Genomic DNA, 23,458 nt, shown 5'->3' on the forward strand with positions numbered 1-23,458 from the left:
TTCGTGTTGGGTGTGCCACTAGTGTGACGGTCAATGGGCATAACACAGCTCCGATAGACATTTTTAGGGGCACCAAGCAGGGCTGTCCCCTATCCCCCCTCCTTTTTAATCTCGCCTTAGACCCCCTCTTGCGCCATCTCTCCCAGACACCTACTTTTCAGGGCATTAAACTACGTAATATAGAACTAAAAGTGGCCGCTTTTGCGGACGATATTTTGTTGGCCGTATCTAACCCCAAACAGGTTCTAGACCCTCTTTTGAGTGAATTGGAGGGGGTGGGGCGACTGTCCGGTTACACTCTGAACCTAGATAAGACAGAAACGATGTTGCTGAAAGGCCCCACCACACCCCTGTGGTCACGCAAATTCCCATTTAAATGGAACTCTCAGGCCCTCACATATCTAGGAGTCCGAATCACGAAACGCCCGTCCGCACTCTACAGCACCAACATATCGCACTATATAACGGAACTGGAGAAGACGCTCCTCTCCTGGAAACACTTTACACTCTCTTATCTGGGCAGGGCTAATCTACTCAAAATGACAGAATTCCCGCGCCTCCTGTACCTCTTCCACACTCTCCCAATTTACCTCACACCCAAAGACGAGCGCAGAATGAACTATCTCTATAGAACCTTTATCTGGGGCGCGAAAAGATCCAGAATAGCCTACATCATCCTGCAGCAGCCCAGGGGTAACGGGGGGATCAACTTCCCCAATATTAAGCACTACAATCTGGCAGCTTTATATAGGTATATCTCTGACTGGATCCACAACACCTCTGTATACACCTCCTCACCTCTAGACTCGGCATTGTTCATGGGGAACGCTTTATCAGGACTCTTGCATCTTCCTTATGGGAGCTTGACGAGGGAAACAAGGGCCAACCCCTTACTATTTACTACATGGAAGGCATGGCAGAAGATAAGATCTCTCTTTCATCTTTCTCCTCTGCTATCTCTTCATATGCCCTTAGTATGTTACCCTGACTTTCAGAGTGGTAACCCTGCTGCCGTCTTCCACAGATGGTACAGGCTGGGGCTCACTTCTGTGGGGCAATTTGTGAACATAGAAGAGCGTAGGATGTTCTCCTTTACAGAGCTATGTTCTAAGTTTCCGGATCACCAGATTGATCTCTTTAGCTATATGCAAGTCAAAAGCTACTTAACAAAGATACTACCACCGATACCTGACCAAGAATGGAACCCATGCCTGCGACATCATTTTTCAAAACAAAACTACCTCAGGGGTCAAATCACTCGTAATTATCAATTTATCCACGTTCCCTCAGATTATTCTCAAACTCAAACCCCCCTAACTAAATGGCAAACAGATGACCACACGCTCACCTACACAACCATTTTAGCGGCCCTGACGCAGGCACATAAATTTCTCCCTTCGGCGCGTTTCCTGGAGATGAGATTGAAGGTCTCCCATAGGTCATACCTAACACCGCATATAGGGCACAAAATAGGCGTCTATCCCACATCGCAGTGCTTCAAATGCCACACACCGGAAGCTAACCTATATCATTGTCTATGGTCCTGCCCAAATATCCAAACTTTCTGGTCCAGAATACAATCATTCACCTCTGAACACCTCACAAACTTTGTTCCTAACACAGCGTTATGGGCAATCTTTGGGTACCTGGACCCTGATACACACCACTGTTCCCCCGGGGCGCACAGACTATTGCACTACGTGGCGGCAGCGGGGGTAAAGGCTATCCTACAAACCTGGCTTCATGATCAGGCCCCGCCGATCAAACTGTTTCTTGACAAGCTTTCCTATCTGATGAAGATGGATTGGATGGAGGCATCTCTCCATAAAGAGCAAAAGGTCAAGCAATTTTTCAATACTTGGGAATCCTTTATCTCACTCCTCCCGCGGAACGTGCAAATGAAAATAAAACACTGCTTTGACTCCACTATATGGTTTAACGAGCAGCTACTTATGGGGGACGCACCTATAATGTAACGTGTGTTCACTGCGAGTTGATGAGTTGTCGGGGATTCGGATTCTTATGATGTCTGCGGGGGTCACGCCTCTGATCTGCTTATTGGCGATCTCGCTTCTCGGAGAAAGCTTTTGGATAACATATCGGTGAGACTGGCACAGGGTATTTGGCTGGTTCCATGCCCATGCTATCGTCACACTGGGGTTGAAAACCCAACGAGAAGGGGAGACCCTGCATTTGCTTGATGTGTAGATCCCCTCACCTGACTTATTGGAATTATGGATATAATGAGCTTAATAGTAACGGTTATGACTGTTATGTTTTTGTTCCCCTCCCCCCCCCCCCCTATTTTTGTTTACCTCTCTTTAATATATATTTTTTTATTTTTATTTTTTATCTATTTTTATTTTTTTTTCTCCTTTTTTATTTATTGTTTTATCCCATTATTTGATCTTTCTCAATGTCTTGTATATTTCTCAACCCCCATCCTCCCCTTTCTACTTTTTGTACCCCTTATTGGAAAATGTTAATAAAAACAATTTTGAAAAAAAAAAAATGAGAAATGTTAGATTTGAAAAATGGGGCTCTTTCATGAAGGTCAAAAGTGGCCATAGCGGAAAGGGGTTAAAGAGACGCTGTAAAACACTAGAGCCGCACTGTGACGGTCCATACCAAGTTCAACTCACAACTTCCACATCCGTTAAATTGGAAGGAAAGACAACTTGGATCACGATGCTGAACTGTGGGCCTCTTCAAGCTCCAGCGGACATTCATCTCTTCTGTCGTCTCTACTCTACCTATTGTCTAAATGATGAGCTAGAAGAAGAGTTTAAGAAAAGTTGATCAAACATCATCAAGTGAGATCAGCATTGACTAAATTGCTGGACTGTTGTATATGTATCCATTTCCCTCTTTCTTCAAAAAACTATGCCATATCTAGTAATATCCCTGAAGATAGATGAAGTTATTGCCTTGGCCTTGCAATCCCATCTCCTTTTCCCTAGCACATAACCCTAAGGGTATGTTCACACGGCAGCGTCCGTAACGGCTGAAATTACGGGGATGTTTTCAGGAGAAAACATCCCCGTAATTTCAGCCGTAACGGCATGTGCAGGCGCTTGAACGCCGCGTCCATTACGGACGTAATTAGCGCTGCTTTTCATTGGAGTCAATGAATAACGGCTCCAATTACGCCCCAAGAAGTGACAGGTCACTTCTTTGACGCGGGCGTCTATTTACGCGCCGTCATTTGACAGCGGCGCGTAAATATACACCTCGTGTGAACAGACAAACGTCAGCCCATTGCTTTCAATGGGCAGATGTTTGTCAACGCTATCGAGGCGCATTTTCGGACGTAATTCGGGGGTTAATACGCCCGAATTACGTCCGTAAATAGGCCGTGTGAACATACCCTTACTCTCCTGGAGTGGTTTCTCTTGTCATAGTAGCATGGACATTGGTTCCCTGGCTGTTGTTTTATCGGGTAAGACATTCAAAAAGGGAAGCGCTGTGGAAAATAGATCTCACGCCAGGAATACTGCAGTCCATGATTAGATGTTACCCCAATGACACTGTGTGATGGGTAAACATAGGTCGGTTAATAAAAATGACATGTTGTTTGGTGCTTTATACCTCACTGACTGAGGGAAAAGACACAAAATCTGTATCTTGTGGGGGGATAAGAGCAGCTGGCAGCTCCCAGTGCTCAGAGATAGCTAGCACATAGTTGACGCAGTGCCTGGAAGGCGCAATAAAGGGTAAAGTAACTACCATATTTTTCGTACCATAAGACGCAGTTTTTAGCAAGAATAAATCTTGCTAAAAAGTCCCTGCGTCTTATAGTCCGCAGTCAAGGGACCCGGCATTGCCGGGCCCCATGACCGCTTCATTACTTAACCCATTCCCGACCCATGACATGCCGGCACATCATGGAGTGGGGGGGGGGGGTGATGTATGGAGTGTGTGTCAGCTGTCTTTTACAGCGGACACGCTGCTCTAACGGCCAGGAACAGCAATTTCGCTGTTCCTGGCAGTTTAAAGGGGTTGTGAAATAAAACACATGTATCCCCTATCCACAGGATAGGGGATACATGTGTGATCGATAAGGAGAACGGGGACCGAAAGTCACCAAGAGCGCTGCATGAGAAGCTTTGACTTCCATGTACGGCAGCTTCATAGAGATCAATGAGATTGTTCTGCGCATGCGCGAGCGGCTCTCCATTGATCTCTATGGAGCTGCAGAACAGTACCCGGAAGTCCAAGCTTCTCATGTAGCGCTCTGGGTGACTTTCGGTCCCCTGTTCTCCTTATAACTGTTGGTCCAGTAGTCGGACCCCCAGCAATCTCACATGTAGCCCCTATCCTGTAAATAGGGGATACATGTGTTTTATGGCAAACCCCTTTAACTAGTTAAGTGCCACGGTCAATAGCGACCGCTGCATTTATAGGGGTTTTTCTATGAAGGACATTTATGACATATCCACAGGATATGTCATAAATGTCAGATAGATGCAGGTCGCACCTCTGGGACCCGCACCTATCTCTAGAACGGGGACCCCTAAACCCCGTTATAGCTTTCTGTGCTCTCCCGGCCACTTGATTGCATGTGGCGTTGCTGAAACAGCGCAACTCGCTGAGCTACGCTGCTTCTATAACTTCCATAGAACTGAACAGTAGTTACGGAAATAGCGTAGCTCGCATGCTACGCTGCTTCCGTTACTGCCATTCACTACTATAGGAGTTAGGGAAACAGCGTAGCTCAGTGAGTTATGCTGTTTCAGTAACTCCACATGCAACCAAGTGGCTGCTGGTTCAAGTCCCCTAGGGGAACTAATAAAACGTGTAAAGAAAAAATAAAAATATATATAAATATATATATATATAATTTTAATATTTAAATTATTTTATTTTTTACATTGTGCTTGGGGAAAAATGGGAAAATGATTTTTTTTTTAACTTTTAATATATATATATATATATATATATATATATATATAGCAAAATCCAATACACAGGTCAGCACTCCAGGTTTAAGTGAAAGAAGGATCTCTTTATTCACCACATGCAACATTTCAGCCCTGCTCAATGGGGCCTTTCTCAAGCAATACATTGAAATGTATTGCTTGAGAAAGGCCCCATTGAGCAGGGCTGAAACGTTGCATGTGGTGAATAAAAAGATCCTTCTTTCACTTAAACCTGGAGTGCTGACCTGTGTATTGGATTTTGCTGTGGATTTGGGACACTGGTCGTGTGCCTGAACAGGGACTTGCACCCTACACTGGAAGAACGGTGCTGCTTTTGCTTTGCTTGTTTCTATATATATATATATATATATATATATATATATATATATATATATATATATATATATATATATATATATTAAAAGTTAAAAAAAAACAAAACCTTTTCCAATTTTTCCCCAAGCACAAGGTAAAAAATAAAATAATTCGGTATCACTGCGTCCGTAAAAGTCCGATCTATTACAATATACCATTATTTAACTCGCACGGTGAGTTTAAAAATTGAAAACATCAAAATAGTTTTTTGGTCACCTTAGTGCTTAAAATATGAAATAAAAAAAAAAGGTGATCAAAAAAATCGTATGTTCCAAAAAATGGTGCCAATAAAACTACAGCTCGTCCCGCAAAAAGTAAGCCCTCACACCGCTCAATCGATGAAAAAAAAATAAAAAAAAATGTTGGCGCTCAGAATGTGGTGAAATAGAATAAATAATGTTTTAGCAAATAATTTTTTTACTATTTTCTGTTGTCTAAAACCTGGGTGTGTCTTATGGTCAGGTTCGTCTTCTAGTCCGAAAAATACGGGAGGCTGGTCGCTAAGGGGTTAAAGCGTGTTGATATGTAGCTCTAGCCAATTTGTTTTTCACTTACCGTATTTTTCGGACTATAAGACGCAGTTTTTAGCAAGAGTAAAACGCAGTCAAGAGGCCGGGCGCCATGAGCGCTTCATTAGTTAACCCCTTCCCGACCCATGACGTGCTGGCACATCATGGAGCTGGAGGGGGGTGATCTATGGAGCAGGCTCACGCACTGACCTCGCTCCATACACTGCAGGTGTCAGCTTCTAACACGCTGCTATAACGGCCAGGAACAGCAATTTCGCTGTTCCTGGCAGTTTAAAGGCCTTGTGCCATAAAAGACGTGTATCCCCTATCCACAGGATGGGGGATACATGTGTGATCGATAAGGAGAACGGGACCGAAAGTTACCAAGAGCGCTGCATAAGAAGCTGTGACTCCGCATTCTGTGTCCGGCAGCTTCATAGAGATCAATGGGATTCTTCTGCGCATGCGCGAGCGGCTCTCCATTGATCTCTATGGAGCTGCGGAACAGATAAGCCGGACACAGAACCCGGAAGTCCAGGCTTCTCATGTAGCGCTCTGGGTGACTTTCACTCCCCTGTTCTCCTTATTGCTGGGGGTGAAACAGAATAAATTATTTTTTAACAAATTATTTTTTTCCTATTTTCTGTTGTCTAAAACCTGGGTGCGTCTTATGGTCAGGTGCGTCTTCTAGTCCGAAAAATACGGTATTTCTTTTGTGTTTCATAAAAATGGAAAAAACTGTAAGGCACATAATGCAACATTTTAATTTTATCCATAGCATTTCAACATTTTCCCCTTTGCGTAATTCCACTTGCAAAACAAACGGCTACCATTTTTTCCAGCGACTTAGCCATTGAGCAACCTACACGATCTAATACAGGGGTCTCAAACTCGGCCGGGTAAGTGGGCCGCATATAGAAAAAATGGGAAGTTGACGGGCCGCATTACTTTCAAATTTGATACAATACAAAATTATTGTTAATCAATTAGTTATTTGAACTACTATAACACTATATTACTATAATAATAATAATAATAATACATTACTATAATAATAGCGCTAGGTTTAAAATTTTAGATATTTCTCCACGTGCTTATTTCAACAATCCAGCTTTCCAGTTTATGTGTCGCTAAATGCAGTCCGGCGGCTCAGTTAGCACACATGTCAAGATTGGGCAGCCCCTTTTTAGATGCTGCCGCAGTGCCCTCTGTGGATGCTGCCGCAGTGCCCTCTGTGGATGCTGCCGCAGTGCCCTCTGTGGATAATGCAACACACCCCTAGATAAGGCCACAGTGCCCTCTGTAGATAAGGTCACAGTGCCCTCTGTAGATAAGGCCACAGTGCCCTCTGTAGATAAGGCCACAGTGCCCTCTGTAGATAAGGCCACAGTGCCCTCTGTAGATAAGGCCACAGTGCCCTCTGTAGATAAGGCCACAGTGCCCTCTGTAGATAATGCAACACACCCCTAGATAATGCCAGTGTCCTCTTCAGATACTGCCACACACCCACTTGTAGATAATGCCACAGTGCCCTCTGTGGATGCTGCCGCAGTGCCCTCTGTGGATGCTGCCGCAGTGCCCTCTGTAGATAATACAACACACCCCTAGATAATGCCAGTGTCCTCTTCAGATACTGCCACACACCCACTTGTAGATAATGCCACAGTGCCCTCTGTGGATGCTGCCGCAGTGCCCTCTGTGGATGCTGCCGCAGTGCCCTCTGTAGATAATACAACACACCCCTAGATAAGGCCACAGTGCCCTCTGTAGATAAGGCCACAGTGCCCTCTGTAGATAAGGCCACAGTGCCCTCTGTAGATAATGCAACACACCCCTAGATAATGCCAGTGTCCTCTTCAGATACTGCCACACACCCACTTGTAGATAATGCCACAGTGCCCTCTGTAGAGGCTGCCACAGTGCCCTCTGTAGAGGCTGCCACAGTGCCCTCTGTAGATAATACAACACACCCCTAGATAATGCCAGTGTCCTCTTCAGATACTGCCACACACCCACTTGTAGATAATGCCACAGTGCCCTCTGTGGATGCTGCCGCAGTGCCCTCTGTGGATGCTGCCGCAGTGCCCTCTGTAGATAATACAACACACCCCTAGATAAGGCCACAGTGCCCTCTGTAGATAAGGCCACAGTGCCCTCTGTAGATAAGGCCACAGTGCCCTCTGTAGATAATGCAACACACCCCTAGATAATGCCAGTGTCCTCTTCAGATACTGCCACACACCCACTTGTAGATAATGCCACAGTGCCCTCTGTAGAGGCTGCCACAGTGCCCTCTGTAGAGGCTGCCACAGTGCCCTCTGTAGAGGCTGCCACAGTGCCCTCTGTAGAGGCTGCCACAGTGCCCTCTGTAGAGGCTCCGACAGTGCCCTCTGTAGAGGCTGCCACAGTGCCCTCTGTAGAGGCTGCCACAGTGCCCTCTGTAGAGGCTGCCACAGTGATGTCAGGGGCTTGCCCAGAGCTTGAGTCCCGGAGCAGACCCGCTTCTGTCACTCTGCCTGGGAGTCCAGCTCTGCTCCTGACAACACTGTCCATATATGGACAGAGATGTCAGGAGCAACCCCAGAGCTGGAGTCCCAGGCAGAGCGCTAGTAGGCTCTTCCTGGGACTCCAGCTGTGCTCCTGACATCACTGGGACTCCTGCTATGGGGAAGCCCCTGACATCATTGTCGATGTATGGACAGCGATGCCAGAGGCTTGCCTAGAGTCCCGGAGCAGAGCCGATAATAGTGCTCTGCCCGGGACTCCGCTCTGGGGAAGACCCTGACACACTGTCCATATATGGGCAGCGATGTCAGGAAATTCCACAGAGTCCCGGAGCAGAGCCGATACTAGCGCTCTGCCCGGGACTCCGCTCTGGGGAAGACCCTGACACACTGTCCATATATGGGCAGCGATGTCAGGAAATTCCACAGAGTCCCGGAGCAGAGCCGATACTAGCGCTCTGCCCGGGACTCCGCTCTGGGGAAGACCCTGACACACTGTCCATATATGGGCAGATATGTCAGGGAATTCCGCAGCGTCCCGGAGCAGAGCCTATACTAGCGCTCTGCCCGGGACTCCGCTCTGGGGAAGACCCTGACACACTGTCCACATATGGGCAGCGATGTCAGGGAATTCCACAGAGTCCCGGAGCAGAGCCTGTACTAGCGCTCTGCCCGGGACTCCGGCTCTGGGGAAGCCCCAGACATCGCTGTTCATATGTGGACAGCGATGTCAGGGAATTCCAGAGTCTCGGAACAGAGCCGATACTAGCGGCTCTGTGTCCCGCGGGCCGCAGATGACAGCCCCAGGGGCCGCATGCGGCCCGTGGGCCGCGTGCTTGAGACCCCTGATCTAATAGTAGGTCTATGTTTTGGACATTAACAGATCTAAATCTATGTGCCAGCCCAACTACTGCACGTCATCATGTTGTTATCTAATTAGACTTAAAGAGGCTCTGTCACCAGATTTTGCAACCCCTACCTGCTATTGCAGCAGATAGGCGCTGCAATGTAGATTACAGTAACGTTTTTATTTTAAAAAAACGAGCATTTTTGGCCAAGTTATGACCATTTTTGTAGTTATGCAAATGAGGCTTGCAAAAGTCCAAGTGGGTGTGTTTAAAAGTAAAAGTCCAAGTGGGCGTGTATTAGGTGCGTACATCGGGGCGTTTTTAATACTTTCACTAGCTGGGCGCTCTGAAGAGAAGTAACATCCTCTTCTCTTCAGAACGCCCAGCTTCTGACAGTGCAGATCTGTGACGTCACTCACAGGTCCTGCATCGTGACGGCCACATCGGCACCAGAGGCTACAGTTGATTCTGCAGCAGCATCAGCGTTTGCAGGTAAGTAGCTACATCGACTTACCTGCAAACGCCGATGCTGCTGCAGAATCATCTGTAGCCTCTGGTGCCGATGTGGCACGTTACTGTAATCTACATTGCAGCGCCTATCTGCTGCAATAGCAGATAGGGGTTGCAAAATCTGGTGACAGAGCCTCTTTAAAGAGACTCTGTCACCACATTATAAGTGCCCTGTCTCCTACATAAGGAGATCGGCGCTATAATGCAGTGCTTTTTATTTAAAAAAACGATCTGTTTTCACCACTTTATTAGTGATTTTAGATTTATGCTAATGAGTTGCTTAATGCCCAAGTGGGCGTGTTTTTACTTTAGACCAAGTGGGCGTTGTACAGAGGAGTGTATGACGCTGACCAATCAGCATCATGCACTTCTCTCCATTCATTAAGTCAGCGCATAGGGATCCTTTTAGATCGTTATGCGCTGTATTAGGGCGGATTTACACGAGCGTGTGCGTTTTGCACACGCAAAAAACACTGTGTTTTGCGTGCGCAAAAGGCACTTAACAGCTCCGTGTGTCATCACATAGGATGTGCGGCTGCGTGATTTTCGCGCAGCCGCCATCATTATGACACTCTGTTTGGATGTTTGTAAACAGAAAAGCACGTGGTGCTTTTCTGTTTGCAAACATACTTTTGACTGCTGTTGCGCGAATCACGCGGGTCCCACGGAAGTGCTTCCGTGTGGTGCGCGTGATTTTCACGCACCCATTGACTTCAATGGGTGCGTGATGCGTGAAAAACGCAGATATATAGGACCTGTCCTGAGTTTTACGCAGCGGACGCACGCTGCGCTAAAATCACTGACAGTCTGCACTGCCCCATAGACTAGCATAAGTCCGTGCGACGCGCGTGAAAAACACGAGCGTTGCACATACGTATTACACGTTCGTGTAAATCCGCCATTATACTAACACATTAACGATACTGAAGTGTTTAGACAGTGAATAGACATTCCACAGGATGTCTATTCACAATCTCTGCACTTCGTTATTGTTTCTATGGTAGTTACAGCAGAGGAAGCATAATCTCGTTGCAACCTGTCATCTACAGCGTAATCTCGCGAGATTACGCTTCCTCTGCTGTAACTACCACAGAAACAGTAACGAAGTGCAGAGATTGTGAATAGACATCCCGTGGAATGTCTATTCACTGTCTAAACACTTCAGTATTGTTAATGTGTTAGTATAAGACAGCACATAAGGATCTAGCAGGATCCCTATGCGCTGAGTAAATGAACGGAGAGGAGTGCATGAGGCTGATTGGTCAGCGTCATACACTCCTCTGTACAACGCCCACTTGATCTAAAGTAAAAACACGCCCACTTGAGCATTAAGCAACTCATTAGCATAAATCTAAAATCACTAATAAAGTGGTGAAAACATATCGTTTTTTTTAATAAAAAGCACTGCTGTCACCAGTGGCGTAACTACCACACTACCAGCCGTATCAGCTGCCACGGGGCCTGCGGCATGGGGGGGCCCGTGTCGCCCTGACAGGCACATTACATTATGTGCCAGGCCTGGAGGCACGGGCCCCCTCATGCCTAGTAGTAGCATCGCTAACGTTACACTAGGCATCCAGGGGCCCGGTGATAGCCGCTGCATTGCTCCATTGCTCACTGTGCACTGATAGTAGGCCACACAGTTGCATAGGACGGCGATAGGTGGTAGGAGGAGCGCTCAGGCAGGGGAGAGTACAGGGGGCGGAGCTAAAGGGCGACGCGAGACTTCGGGCGGAGGACTAGTATCTCATAGGACGGGTGGAAGACGTGCAGAATGCAGATGAAGAGGACAGGTACATGAAGTTCATGGGAGAAGGGAAAAGTTTTTAGGTAGAAAAATCTGCCTCATAATTCCTTCCGGAATTTTGAGGCATATTTTGAACACTTCCCGCGTTTTTCGTTGCGTTTTTTGTGAGGTTTTTCGGCCATCGGGCCGTGGGCAGAAAAACGCAGCAAAAAACGCATTTTCTGCCTGCCATTGTTGTCAATGGGAAGTCGGAGACAGAAACGCCTGAAGAAAGGGCATTAGGCAATGTTCACACGGAGTATTTTGACAAGTTATTTGACGCGGAAACCGCGTCGCAAAACTCGTCAAAAATGGCCCGAAAATGCCTCCCATTTATTTCAATGGGTGGCGTCTGCGTCTTTTTCCCGCGAGCAGTAAAACTGTCCTATCTTCGGGCGTTTACACCTCTGACCTCCCATTGACTTCAATGGGAGGCAGAGAAAGCGTATTTCGCGGTGTTTTATGCCCGCAGCGCTCAATGGCCGCGGGTGAAAAACGCAGCGAAAATCGGCGTGCAGGGGGAGAAAAATCTGCCTCAAACTTCCAAACGGAATTTTGAGGCAGATATTCCTCCTACAAAAAACTCTGTGTGAACATAGCCATACGCTTCTTTTTCCCGCAGGCGTTTTTTACTGCTCGCAGGAAAAATGTCATGGATTTCGGACGTTTTTTGCCATGGTTTCTGCGTCAAAAAACTCAGTGTAAACTCCCCCTAACACCTATACTGAAGCCTTAAGGCCCTGTTCACACAGAGTTTTTTGCAGGCAGAAAAATATGCCTCAAAATTCCTTCTGTAATTTTGAGGCAGATTTTAACATGCCTGCACGCTGTTTGCCGTGGTTTTTGCTGCGTTTTTTGGCTGCGGATATTGAGCGGCGCGGGCAAATTTCTCTGCCTCTTATTGTCAATGGGAGGTCAGAGACGTAAACGCACGAAGATAGGGGCAAGTCGCTTGTTCCCGTGAGCAGTTTTAGCGCTCGCTGGAAAAAACGCATCCATTTTTGTCTGTTTTTTACACGTTTTTCCGCGTTAAAAAGCATGCTGAAAAACTCAGTGTGAATTCCCCCTAACACATATACTGATGCCTGCCCTCTGCCACGTTATATAACTTCAAACTTCACTCACATTACATTAAAGAAGGGGGTCCTCTGGGCATTTTATATTGATGGCCCATCCTTAGGATAGACCATCAATATCAGATCAGTGGGGGTCCGTGATTGATGGGACCATAGCGTTCGTCTGACTTTTCCCAGTTAAAGAGACTCTGTCACCACATTATAAGTGCCCTATCTCCTACATAAGGAGATGGGCGCTGTAATGTAGGTGACAGTAATGCTTTTTATTTAAAAAAAACGATCTTTTTTCACAACGTTAGGAGCGATTTTAGTTTATGCTAATGAGCTTTCTTAATGCCCAAGTGGGCGTACTTTTACTTTCGACCAAGTGGGCGTTGTACAGAGGAGTGCATGACGCTGACCAATCAGCATCATGCACTCCTCTCCATTCATTTACACTGCACTAGCGATATAGTTATATCACTATGTGCAGCTACATACACAAGCCCCAGCATTACTACAGTGTCCCGATAATGAATACACATGAAATCCAGCCTGGACGTCATGTGTACTCAGAATCCTGACACTTCTGACTCTTTTTTTGTGAGATTCCGGCAAGTGAAACCAAATCTCGTTTAGCTCCGTGATCTCGCGAGATTTCGTATCCGTTGCTGGAATCTCACAAAAAAGAGTCAGAAGTGTCAGGATTCTGAGTACACATGACGTCCAGGCTGGATTTCATGTGTATTTATTATCGGGACACTGTAGTAATGTTAGGGCTTGTGTATGAGGCTGCACATAGCGATATATCTATATCGCTAGTGCAGTGTAAATGAATGGAGAGGAGTGCATGATGCCGATTGGTCAGCGTCATGCACTCCTCTGTACAACGCCCACTTGGTCGAAAATAAAAGTACGCCCACTTGGGCATTAAGAAAGCTCATTAGCATAAACCAAAATCGCTCCGAACGTTGTGAAAAAAGATTGTTTTGTTAAATAAAAAGCATTACTGTCACCTACATTACAGCGCCGATCTCCTTATATAGGAGATAGGGCACTTATAATGTGGTGACAGAGTCTCTTTAACAAGCACAACACCATACACACACACGGGGCGACTGTGCCTGGGATTGCATTCAAGTGAACAGGACTGAGCTGCAACCCCAGGCGCAGCTGCTACCGATGTGTACGGCGCTGTGTCTGGTAAACACTGAAGAGGCTAAGGCGACGAGTTCTACGGCCCCTTCAAAATAGCTGATCGGCGGGTGTTCCGGCAGTTGGACCCCTGCCGATCTAATATTGATAACCTATCATAAAGATAGACCATCAATAAGAAATGTCCAGAGGACATCTTTAACACCCTAACGACATGCCACGTACATGTACGTAGCAGCCAGTGGCGTAACTACCGCTGTAGCAGCCGTAGAGGCTGCTACGGGGCCCGCGGCATGAGGGGGCCCGTGTCCATGACCGGAGGCTCCGCTAGCATCCGCTATGGCTACTACAGCGCGACGCCACTGAACACTACGGCAGAGCAGGGAGGTATCTCCCCGCTTTGCCATTAAACAAAAGACATGTATCCCCTATCCACAGGATATCCACAGGACAGGGGATACATGTCTTTTGTAGGACACACTGTAGGTGGGATTTTTTTGGGGGGTTGGGGCTGCATGGTGTTACCTACAGGGGGGGCTGTATGGCGTTACCTACAGGGGGGGCTGTATGGCGCTACCTACAGAGGGGGCTGTATGGCGTTACCTACAGGGGGGGCTGTATGGCGTTACCTACAGGGGGGCTGTATGGCGTTACCTACAGGGGGGGCTGTATGGCGTTACCTACAGAGGGGGCTGTATGGCGTTACCTACAGGGGGGGCTGTATGGCGTTACCTACAGGGGGGGCTGTATGGCGTTATCTACATGGGGGCTGTAAGAGGTTATCTACAGGGCGGCTGTATGGCGTTATCTACAGGGGGCTGTATGGCGTTATCTACAGGGGGCTGTATGGCGTTATCTACAGGGGGGCTGTATGGCGTTATCTACAGGGGGGGGCTGTATGGCGTTACCTACAGGGGGGCTGTATGGCGTTACCTGCAGGGGGCTATACGGCGCTATCTACAGGGGGGGCTGTATGGCGCTATCTACAGGGGGGGCTGTATGGCGCTATCTACAGGGGGGGCTGTATGGCGCTATCTACAGGGGGCCTGTATGGCGTTATCTACAGGGGGATGTATGGCGCTATCTACAGAGGGGGCTGTAAAAAAGGCACTATCTACAAGGGGGGGGGGTTGTGTGACACCCAGGGGAGGGGGGGCCCCAGTCAAAAGTTTGCTATGGGGCCCAGTCTTTCCTAGTTATGCCCCTGGATGTCACCTACATTATAGCGCCGATCTCCTTATGTAGGAGATAGGGCACTTATAATGTGGTGACAGAGCCTCTTTAAAAGTGCAAGATCATATTCAATTTTGCTATTTAAAGAGGCTCTGTCACCAGATTTTGCAACCCCTATCTGCTATTGCAGCAGATAGGCGCTGCAATGTAGATTACAGTAACGTTTTTATTTTTAAAAAACGAGCATTTTTGGCCAAGTTATGACCATTTTTGTAGTTATGCAAATGAGGCTTGCAAAAGTCCAAGTGGGTGTGTTTAAAAGTACAAGTCCAAGTGGGCGTGTATTATGTGCGTACATCGGGGCGTTTTTAATACTTTCACTAGCTGGGCGCTGTGAAGAGAAGTATCATCCACTTCTCTTCACAACGCCCAGCTTCTGGCAGTGCAGATCTGTGACGTCACTCACAGGTCCTGCATCGTGACGGCCACATCGGCAGCAGAGGCTACAGTTGATTCTGCAGCAGCATCAGCGTTTGCAGGTAAGATCGACTTACCTGCAAACGCTGATGCTGCTGCAGAATCAACTGTAGCCTCTGGTGCCGATGTGGCCGTCACGATGCAGGACCTGTGAGTGACGTCACAGATCTGCACTGTCACAAGCTGGGCGTTCTGAAGAGAAGAGGATGTTACTTCTCATCAGAGCGCCCAGCTAGTAAAAGTATTAAAAACGCCCCGATGTACGCACATAATACACACCCACTTGGACTTGTACTTTTAAACACACCCACTTGGACTTTTGCAAGCCTCATTTGCATAACTACAAAAATGGTCATAACTTGGCCAAAAATGCTCGTTTTTTAAAAATAAAAACGTTACTGTAATCTACATTGCAGCGCCTATCTGCTGCAATAGCAGATAGGGGTTGCAAAATCTGGTGACAGAGCCTCTTTAAGTCAAGCAGCTTCTAGCTATCAAGAAAAATTACTGGGTTTTAACTATTGGTCAACTGTAAATAAGTAGATGAGAATATAATTTGACCTGAAATGCAGGAATGTCCTTTATAGGAGTCATGAGAAAAGATTAAAAGAATTAAACTTATTTAGCCTTGAAAAGAGGCGACTTAGGGGGGACATGATTATTGTGTATAAATATATGAATGACACATACAAAAAACATGGTGAAATCCCGTTTCATGTAAAACCCCATCAAAAAACAGGGGGGCACTCCCTCCATCTGGAGGAAAAAAAGGTTTAATCTGCAGAGGTGACAAGCCTTCTTTACTGTGAGAACTGTGACTCTATAGAATAGTCTACCGCAGGAGCTGGTCACAGCACGGACAGTAGATGGCTTTAAAAAAGGAATAGCCTTTATTCACACGACAGGGTTTCCAGGCCGGGTGACGGCCGTTCATAAATCGGACGTCACCCGGCTGCATTACGAACAATAGACCCCTAATGGGGCTATTCACACGACCGATTTTTTGACGGCCCGGGAAACCTGGCCGTCGAAAAATGGGACATGCCCTATTTTCGCCCGTTTACCCGGCTCCCATAGAAGTCTATGGGGCCAGGTAATACACGGCCACCACCGGAATGTGTCCCGAGTGATGGCCATGTATTCCGTCGCTCGGGCGCTCTCTCTCCTCCTCCTCCTCCTCCTCACAGTGCCGATTGCATGTGAGGAGGAGGGTCTTTTTTTGCTCCCTGTAGGAGTCGGAATCCCCAATCCCCGGCCGGGGATTGGGGATTCCGCTACAGGAGAAGTGCGTGACTACACTGTCCATATATGGACACAGCGAAGTCACTCACTTCTGCAGCGGAATCCCCGACTCTATGGCCGGGGATTCCGCTACAGGAGAAGTGTGTGACTACACTGTCCATATATGGACACAGCGATGTCACTCACTTCTGCAGCGGAATCCCCGACTCTATGGCCGGGGATTCCGCTACAGGAGAAGTGAGTGACTACACTGTCCATATATGGACACAGCGATGTCACTCACTTCTGCAGCGGAATCCCAGACTCTATGGCCGGGGATTCCGCTACAGGAAAAGTGAGTGACTACACTGTCCATATATGGACAAAGCGATGTCACTCACTTCTGCAGCGGAATCCCCGACTCTATGGCCGGGGATTCCGCTACAGAAGAAGTGAGTGACTACACTGTCCATATATGGACACAGCGATGTCACTCACTTCTGCAGCGGAATCCCCGACTCTATGGCCGGGGATTCCGCTACAGGAGAAGTGAGTGACTACACTGTCCATATATGGACACAGTGACGTCACTCTCTTCAGAAGCGGAATCCCCGACCCTGTGGCCGGGGATTCCTCTCCAGGAGAAGTCAGTGACTAAACTGTCCATATATGGACATTGAAGTCAGTGACTTCTCCTGGAAGGGGGGGATGGGTGCAACCTACAGGGGGCAGTGTGGCATTACCTACAGGGGACTTGGTGGCATCACCTACAGGGGGCAGGGTGGCATCACCTACAGGGGGCAGGGTGGCATCACCTACAGGGGGCTGGGTGGCATCACCTACAGGGGGCTGGGTGGCATCACCTACAGGGGGCTGGGTGGCATTACCTACAGGGGGCTGGGTGGGATCACCTACAGGGGGCTGGGTGGCATCACCTACAGGGGGCTGGGTGGCATCACCTACAGGGGGCTGGGTGGCATTACCTACAGGGGGCTGGGTGGCATTACCTACAGGGGGCTGGGTGGCATTACCTACAGGGGACTGGGTGGCATTACCTACAGGGGACTGGGTGGCATTACCTACAGGGGACTGGGTGGCATTACTTACAGGGGACTGGGTGGCGTTACCTGCAGGGGACTTGGTGGCATTACCTGCAGGGGACTTGGTGGTATTACCTGCAGGGGCAGGGTGGCATTACCTACAGGGGGCTGGGTGGCATTACCTGCAGGGGGCTGGGTGGCATTACCTGCAGGGGGCTGGGTGGCATTACCAACAGGGGGCTGGGTGGCATTATCTACAGAGAGCTGTGTGTGGCAACAAATTTAAATGAAATTCATCCGATTTTAAAACGGACAGGGAAAAAAACGGATGCAAAACGGGTCAAAATCGGCCGTTAAAAACGGCAACACGGCCCGGAACAGAATCGGAACGGATGCAAACCGGCCGGGAAAAACGGCCCAAAACGGCTGATTTTATCGGCCGACACTCTGACCCTGTCGTGTGAATGAGGGTTAGATCATTTCCTAGAACAAAAAAATATCAGCTCCTATTTCAATTTGTAGAATTTTTGTTTCATCCTTTCCCTTTCCCCATCCCTTGGTTGAACTTGATGGACATGTATCTTTTTTCAGCCGTACTAACTATGTAACTATGTAAGAGCTTTTCTCTTTCAAAAAGTTGAGAATTAAGGTTAACTGTATATTAGGTCTAGGCGATTAACCGAATTAATTCGATTAATTTGCCCTTAAGGCCTCTGACTATTCTGTTTTTTAACAGAATCGTTCAATCGATTTTTTTTCAGTTGCGCCGAGCTGCAGGAGGAAGCTCCACCCCGCCACTGCCTGGTCCGCCCTGTTTGACAAGCTGTGCCCTGTAGTAAATAAAATGATACAGTACGGAATAGCAGGAACGTGGGGAAGGAGAGACTTCTAGTATATATAGCCACACCGCCCTGTAGATACTACCCATCTTTGTAGATCGCACCACTGCACCACCACCCCCTCTTGTAGATCGCACCTCCCCCTCTTGTACATCGCGCCACTGTAGCTCCCACTAGGAGCTGTATCCCTGGTCAAAGTGTCGGCAACCTCTGGCCGGGGATTCAGCCTCTAGGTACAGCTACAGTGGCCACTCTCTACATGGGGGGTGGTGTTGCGATCTACAAGGGGTGGTGCGGTGATCTACAAGGAGGGGGCTGGGCGTGCGATCTACAGGGACATTGCGGCACTATCTACATGGGCACTGTGGCGTTTTCAGTTGATTGGGACAAAAAAAATATCCTGACAAAGGAAATCCATTTGGATACGCGGATGCAAATTGGACATGAAAAACTGGCGCTTGATCGGTTTTTAATGGCCATTCTTTTTCACGGTCGTGTGATTGTAGCCTAAATGTCTGATGCCAGGAGTCCCGTTCACATGTACCGTGTTTGGGCAGGAAAATCTGTCTGACACACGGGCGTTTTTTCACGGTCCAATCACGGTTGTGTGAATCCGGCCTTAATGTCATTTATTTAACACCCCATCATGGGGCCGGTACTGACAGGGTCCTACTCAGACTTCAGAGACTATGATGTCATCTCGACCCAGAGTGCCCTCTCAGCGCCATCTGCCTGGCCCTGCTGCAATTTACACTGCTCTCGCCTGCAATGTCGGAGACCGGCTGAGGTGGTGACGGGCAGAGGGGGATGTTAGTGGTCGCAGCGCATCATTGATTATAGATTCTGTTAACCTGTTCCCTCCGGGGAATACAGAAATTATAATTAGATGATATACATTTTTCCAATAGTATTTCTGATAAAGTATTTGCAGAGGTTAAAAGTTGTGAAGTTACATACAATTATTATAGTAATATATGTTAAAATGTTATTTATATAAAAAAATAATAATTATTAAATGATCTCTTGGTATTTTTTTCAGTTTAACAGTAATAAGAAAATAGAGAATCAAAATCAAGAATCAAAATCGAAAATCACCCGAAGCGTAGAAAAAAAAAAAAATCTAAATTTTTGGGCAAAATCGCCCAGTCCTACTGTATATAGTTATATTGCCAGACATTAATATTGTAACGTTGTGATTGTGAACATAACTTACATCAAAGCGATCACACAATTTAAGGATACGAAGGACATTTTTGCAGACATTATCCAAATCAGTGTTGCCCCCAACACACGTGATTCCTAAAATTTCAACATTAGGAGATGCAATTGCCATCATAATGGCCTGGGCATCATCAGTGCCACAGTCCACATCAATAAGAAGCAACTTCTTCTGAGTTGTTGCTGGGGAAAAAAAACAAAACATTAGAATTTATGAACAAAATAAGAGGAAGGAGGTGTAATAGGACTATACAAATGTTTATCCATACTTTGGCTGTTATAATGACTTAAAAAAATAAATCAATATATACATATATAACAAACATATATTGCTAAAATAATTAAAATGATAGAAGAAACTAAAACATTACAAAATGTATAGGCTACCGAGGCCTTATATCAAGCCGAAGAAGGCATTAGGCTCTTAGGAAGTTTAAGAGTATTGAGATTAAAACTTCATTACGTGTATAGCTTTTTATTAATGTATCAAAATAGCTGTATCAATTAAGAATACAAATATTGTATAAAATTGTTTCATAAGCAGTTTTGAAATAAGCCCTTTGAAACAGGAAAACAATTCTAGCCACCGCACAGAATACCACGTGGAAGAGGATGCACATGGCATCCTGGGATACTTAAGATAAGAAAACATTGTTGTTATTTATGACATGGTTATGTAGGTCATAAAATTTAGTGCTGAGAAGGACAGAACATACATAATACCATGTAATAGTCTAGAGACATAGGTAAGTGGTTTACTTTATGTAAAAAGTGACATATATCCTACTTTTGTAATCATCCGATTGGTTAATGGTTTTTAACGGAAAGCAGGAAGTTAAAAATAAACCTAAAACTCATGGTTTTGCAGAAATCTGCATGATACACCAAACATTGTGTGGCTGGGTTATTCTCCGGCCGTATATTGAAATGTATATATGTATACTTTTAACTTGATCTATGTACCGTACCTTTGAGAACAACTCTAACAGAAGCAATATTATACACACAAAAAAGCTCATATAGCAATTGCAGTAAAGGGCTAGGTGCTATGTAATTAAAGCATCCTCCCTAAATACAGGAAACAGGCATCTCCTATGGATTCATATATAAAAAGAAGGAGAACAAGGAGCTAAATAGCCAAATATCGTAAAATAAAATACCTTTATTGACACATAAATACACATAAAATATTAAAAGTTACAAAAGGACAAAGAGACTCTGTAGTTCCAATACAGCACAACAAGAGAGGCTCCCAAAAGTAATCCAGGGCAAAGTTACCAACAATCAAAGTATAGAGTACAAAATTTGGGCACGATACCAGGTAATACGAGTGAATAGTTATACCCTAATGCAATGCAACCTTCGTATACAGTAAACAAGGTAAGAAATAAGGGTAAATCACCGGTACTGACAGGTCCACAGACAGAACAGTCAGCCCCCACCCCTCTATACAAAGATCGTCTTACCCATGGTGCAAGGACCGGGAGAATCAGTCAGGCGTGCTGTTGAACCCCAACGCGCGTTTCGCGGTATGCTTCCTCAAGGGGTTTACTCTATACTTTGATTGTTGGTAACTTTGCCCTGGATTACTTTTGGGAGCCTCTCTTGTTGTGCTGTATTGGAACTACAGAGTCTTTGTCCTTTTGTAACTTTTAATATTTTATGTGTATTTATGTGGCAATAAAGGTATTTTATTTTACGATATTTGGCTATTTAGCTCCTTGTTCTCCTTCTGTTTATATCTAACAGAAGCAAGACTACTTAAAGAGTCAGACACTTAACCCAGATCTCATTGCGAAGAAAATAAAACAGAAATAGTTAAAACAATGAGACGGACGGCGTGCACATGGCCATTATTTTCAATGAGCCCAGACCGCAGAACACGGCCGTAATAAGGCATGCCCGTTCTTTCTGCGGTCCAGGCTCCTGGGCCATGCACGCACAAGGGAAACAATAGTCGTGTGCATGGCCCCATAGGAATGAATGGGGCCGCAATTCTCCCGTGGATTTTCGGGGGAATTGTGGCTGCAAAAGCACGTTCGTGTGCATGGGGCCTAAATAGCAATAAAATATCCAAATAAAGGACAAATTACACTAAAGGTTTGCAGCTGTAGGAATATAAATTACAGCCACAAAAGGTTCCTAAAGCTGGCAATACACATGGGATTTTGATTAGCCAGAATGCGGCTAATCAATCGGTTTTGAGATAATTCATACGAACCTCCCACTAGCAACATGCAAGACTACACTGGTAGACCAGGAAGAAATTCAGACGATCATGCAACATACTTGTATTTTTAGCCGACAATGGCCAAAAATACTGTCATCGGCCATTGCAAACTATCGTTCACGTATAATTTACAAACAATGGCCGACCGGTCGGCACGCCAAAAAATCATCATTTTTGCCCGACAATTATTTTATGTGTATAGCAAGCTTAACACTATATCCCAGACAAACATGCTAAGGCAGCAATCAACATAACATTCTTGCGGCTTTTGATTTAAAATATGTTTATTGGATAAAATATCTCTGTAGGCTTATGAGCTCCTGTTATTTATTGAAAACCCCATTGAGAAATTGGCATTGGTCATTGAGAGAGTACAGGAATACGGATGTTATTTTATTTATAGAGTAGACTACGGTATTCATCCCGTCAAAATGACGGAACCCTTGCACAACGGAGACAAACTGAAACCATTGGAACCGGATCCGTCACCATTGAAATCAATGATGATGGAAACGGAAACCTATGGTTTCAGTTTTTGTCAGTCAGGGCTCCGTTCCGACAGAAAGCCCTGACGGAACATCGGAGCGGAGCCCTGATGCAGATGTGAACATAGCCTAAATGGGAAATACAGTGAAGGAAATAAGTATTTGATCCCTTGCTGATTTTGTAAGTTTGCCCACTGTCAAAGTCATGAACAGTCTAGAATTTTTAGGCTAGGTTAATTTTACCAGTGAGAGATAGATTATATAAAAAAAAAAAAAAAATCACATAGTCAAAATTATATATATTTATTTGCATTGTGCACAGAGAAATAAGTATTTGATCCCCTACCAACCATTAAGAGTTCAGCCTCCTCCAGACCAGTTACACGCTCCAAATCAACTTGGTGCCTGCATTAAAAACAGCTCTTACATGGTCACCTGTATAAAAGACTCCTGTCCACAGACTCAATTAATCAGTCTGACTCTAACCTCTACAACATGGGCAAGACCAAAGAGCTTTCTAAGGATGTCAGGGACAAGATCATAGACCTGCACAAGGCTGGAATGGGCTACAAAACCATAAGTAAGACGCTGGGTGAGAAGGAGACAACTGTTGGTGCAATAGTAAGAAAATGGAAGACATACAAAATGACTGTCAATCGACATCGATCTGGGGCTCCATGCAAAATCTCACCTCGTGGGGTATCCTTGATCCTCAGGAAGGTGAGGGCTCAGCCGAAAACTACACGGGGGAACTTGTTAATGATCTCAAGGCAGCTGGGACCACAGTCACCAAGAAAACCATTGGTAACACATTACGCCGTAATGGATTAAAATCCTGCAGTGCCCGCAAGGTCCCCCTGCTCAAGAAGGCACATGTACAGGCCCATCTGAAGTTTGCAAATGAACATCTGGATGATTCTGAGAGTGATTGGGAGAAGGTGCTGTGGTCAGATGAGACTAAAATAGAGCTCTTTGGCATTAACTCAACTCGCCGTGCTTGGAGGAAGAGAAATGCTGCCTATGACCCAAAGAACACCGTCCCCACTGTCAAGCATGGAGGTGGAAACGTTATGTTTTGGGGGTGTTTCTCTGCTAAGGGCACTGGACTACTTCA

At 46.1% G+C, this 23,458-nt stretch overlaps 1 protein-coding gene across 3 annotated transcripts in view; it reads right to left on the bottom strand.

Annotated features, from left to right (window-relative positions):
• LOC142651700 (nucleoside hydrolase-like) overlaps positions 1–23,458 on the bottom strand; it is a 150,672-nt gene that overhangs the window by 29,076 nt on the left and 98,138 nt on the right. For all 3 annotated transcript variants that reach the window (XM_075826711.1, XM_075826712.1, XM_075826710.1), the window contains one exon: positions 19,625–19,812. In XM_075826711.1, coding sequence (XP_075682826.1) covers positions 19,625–19,812 — 188 coding nt within the window. The remainder of the gene's footprint in view (positions 1–19,624; positions 19,813–23,458) is intronic.

The sequence above is a fragment of the Rhinoderma darwinii genome, chromosome 5 (assembly GCF_050947455.1).
Source record: "Rhinoderma darwinii isolate aRhiDar2 chromosome 5, aRhiDar2.hap1, whole genome shotgun sequence".
Taxonomy (NCBI): Eukaryota; Metazoa; Chordata; class Amphibia; order Anura; family Rhinodermatidae; genus Rhinoderma; species Rhinoderma darwinii.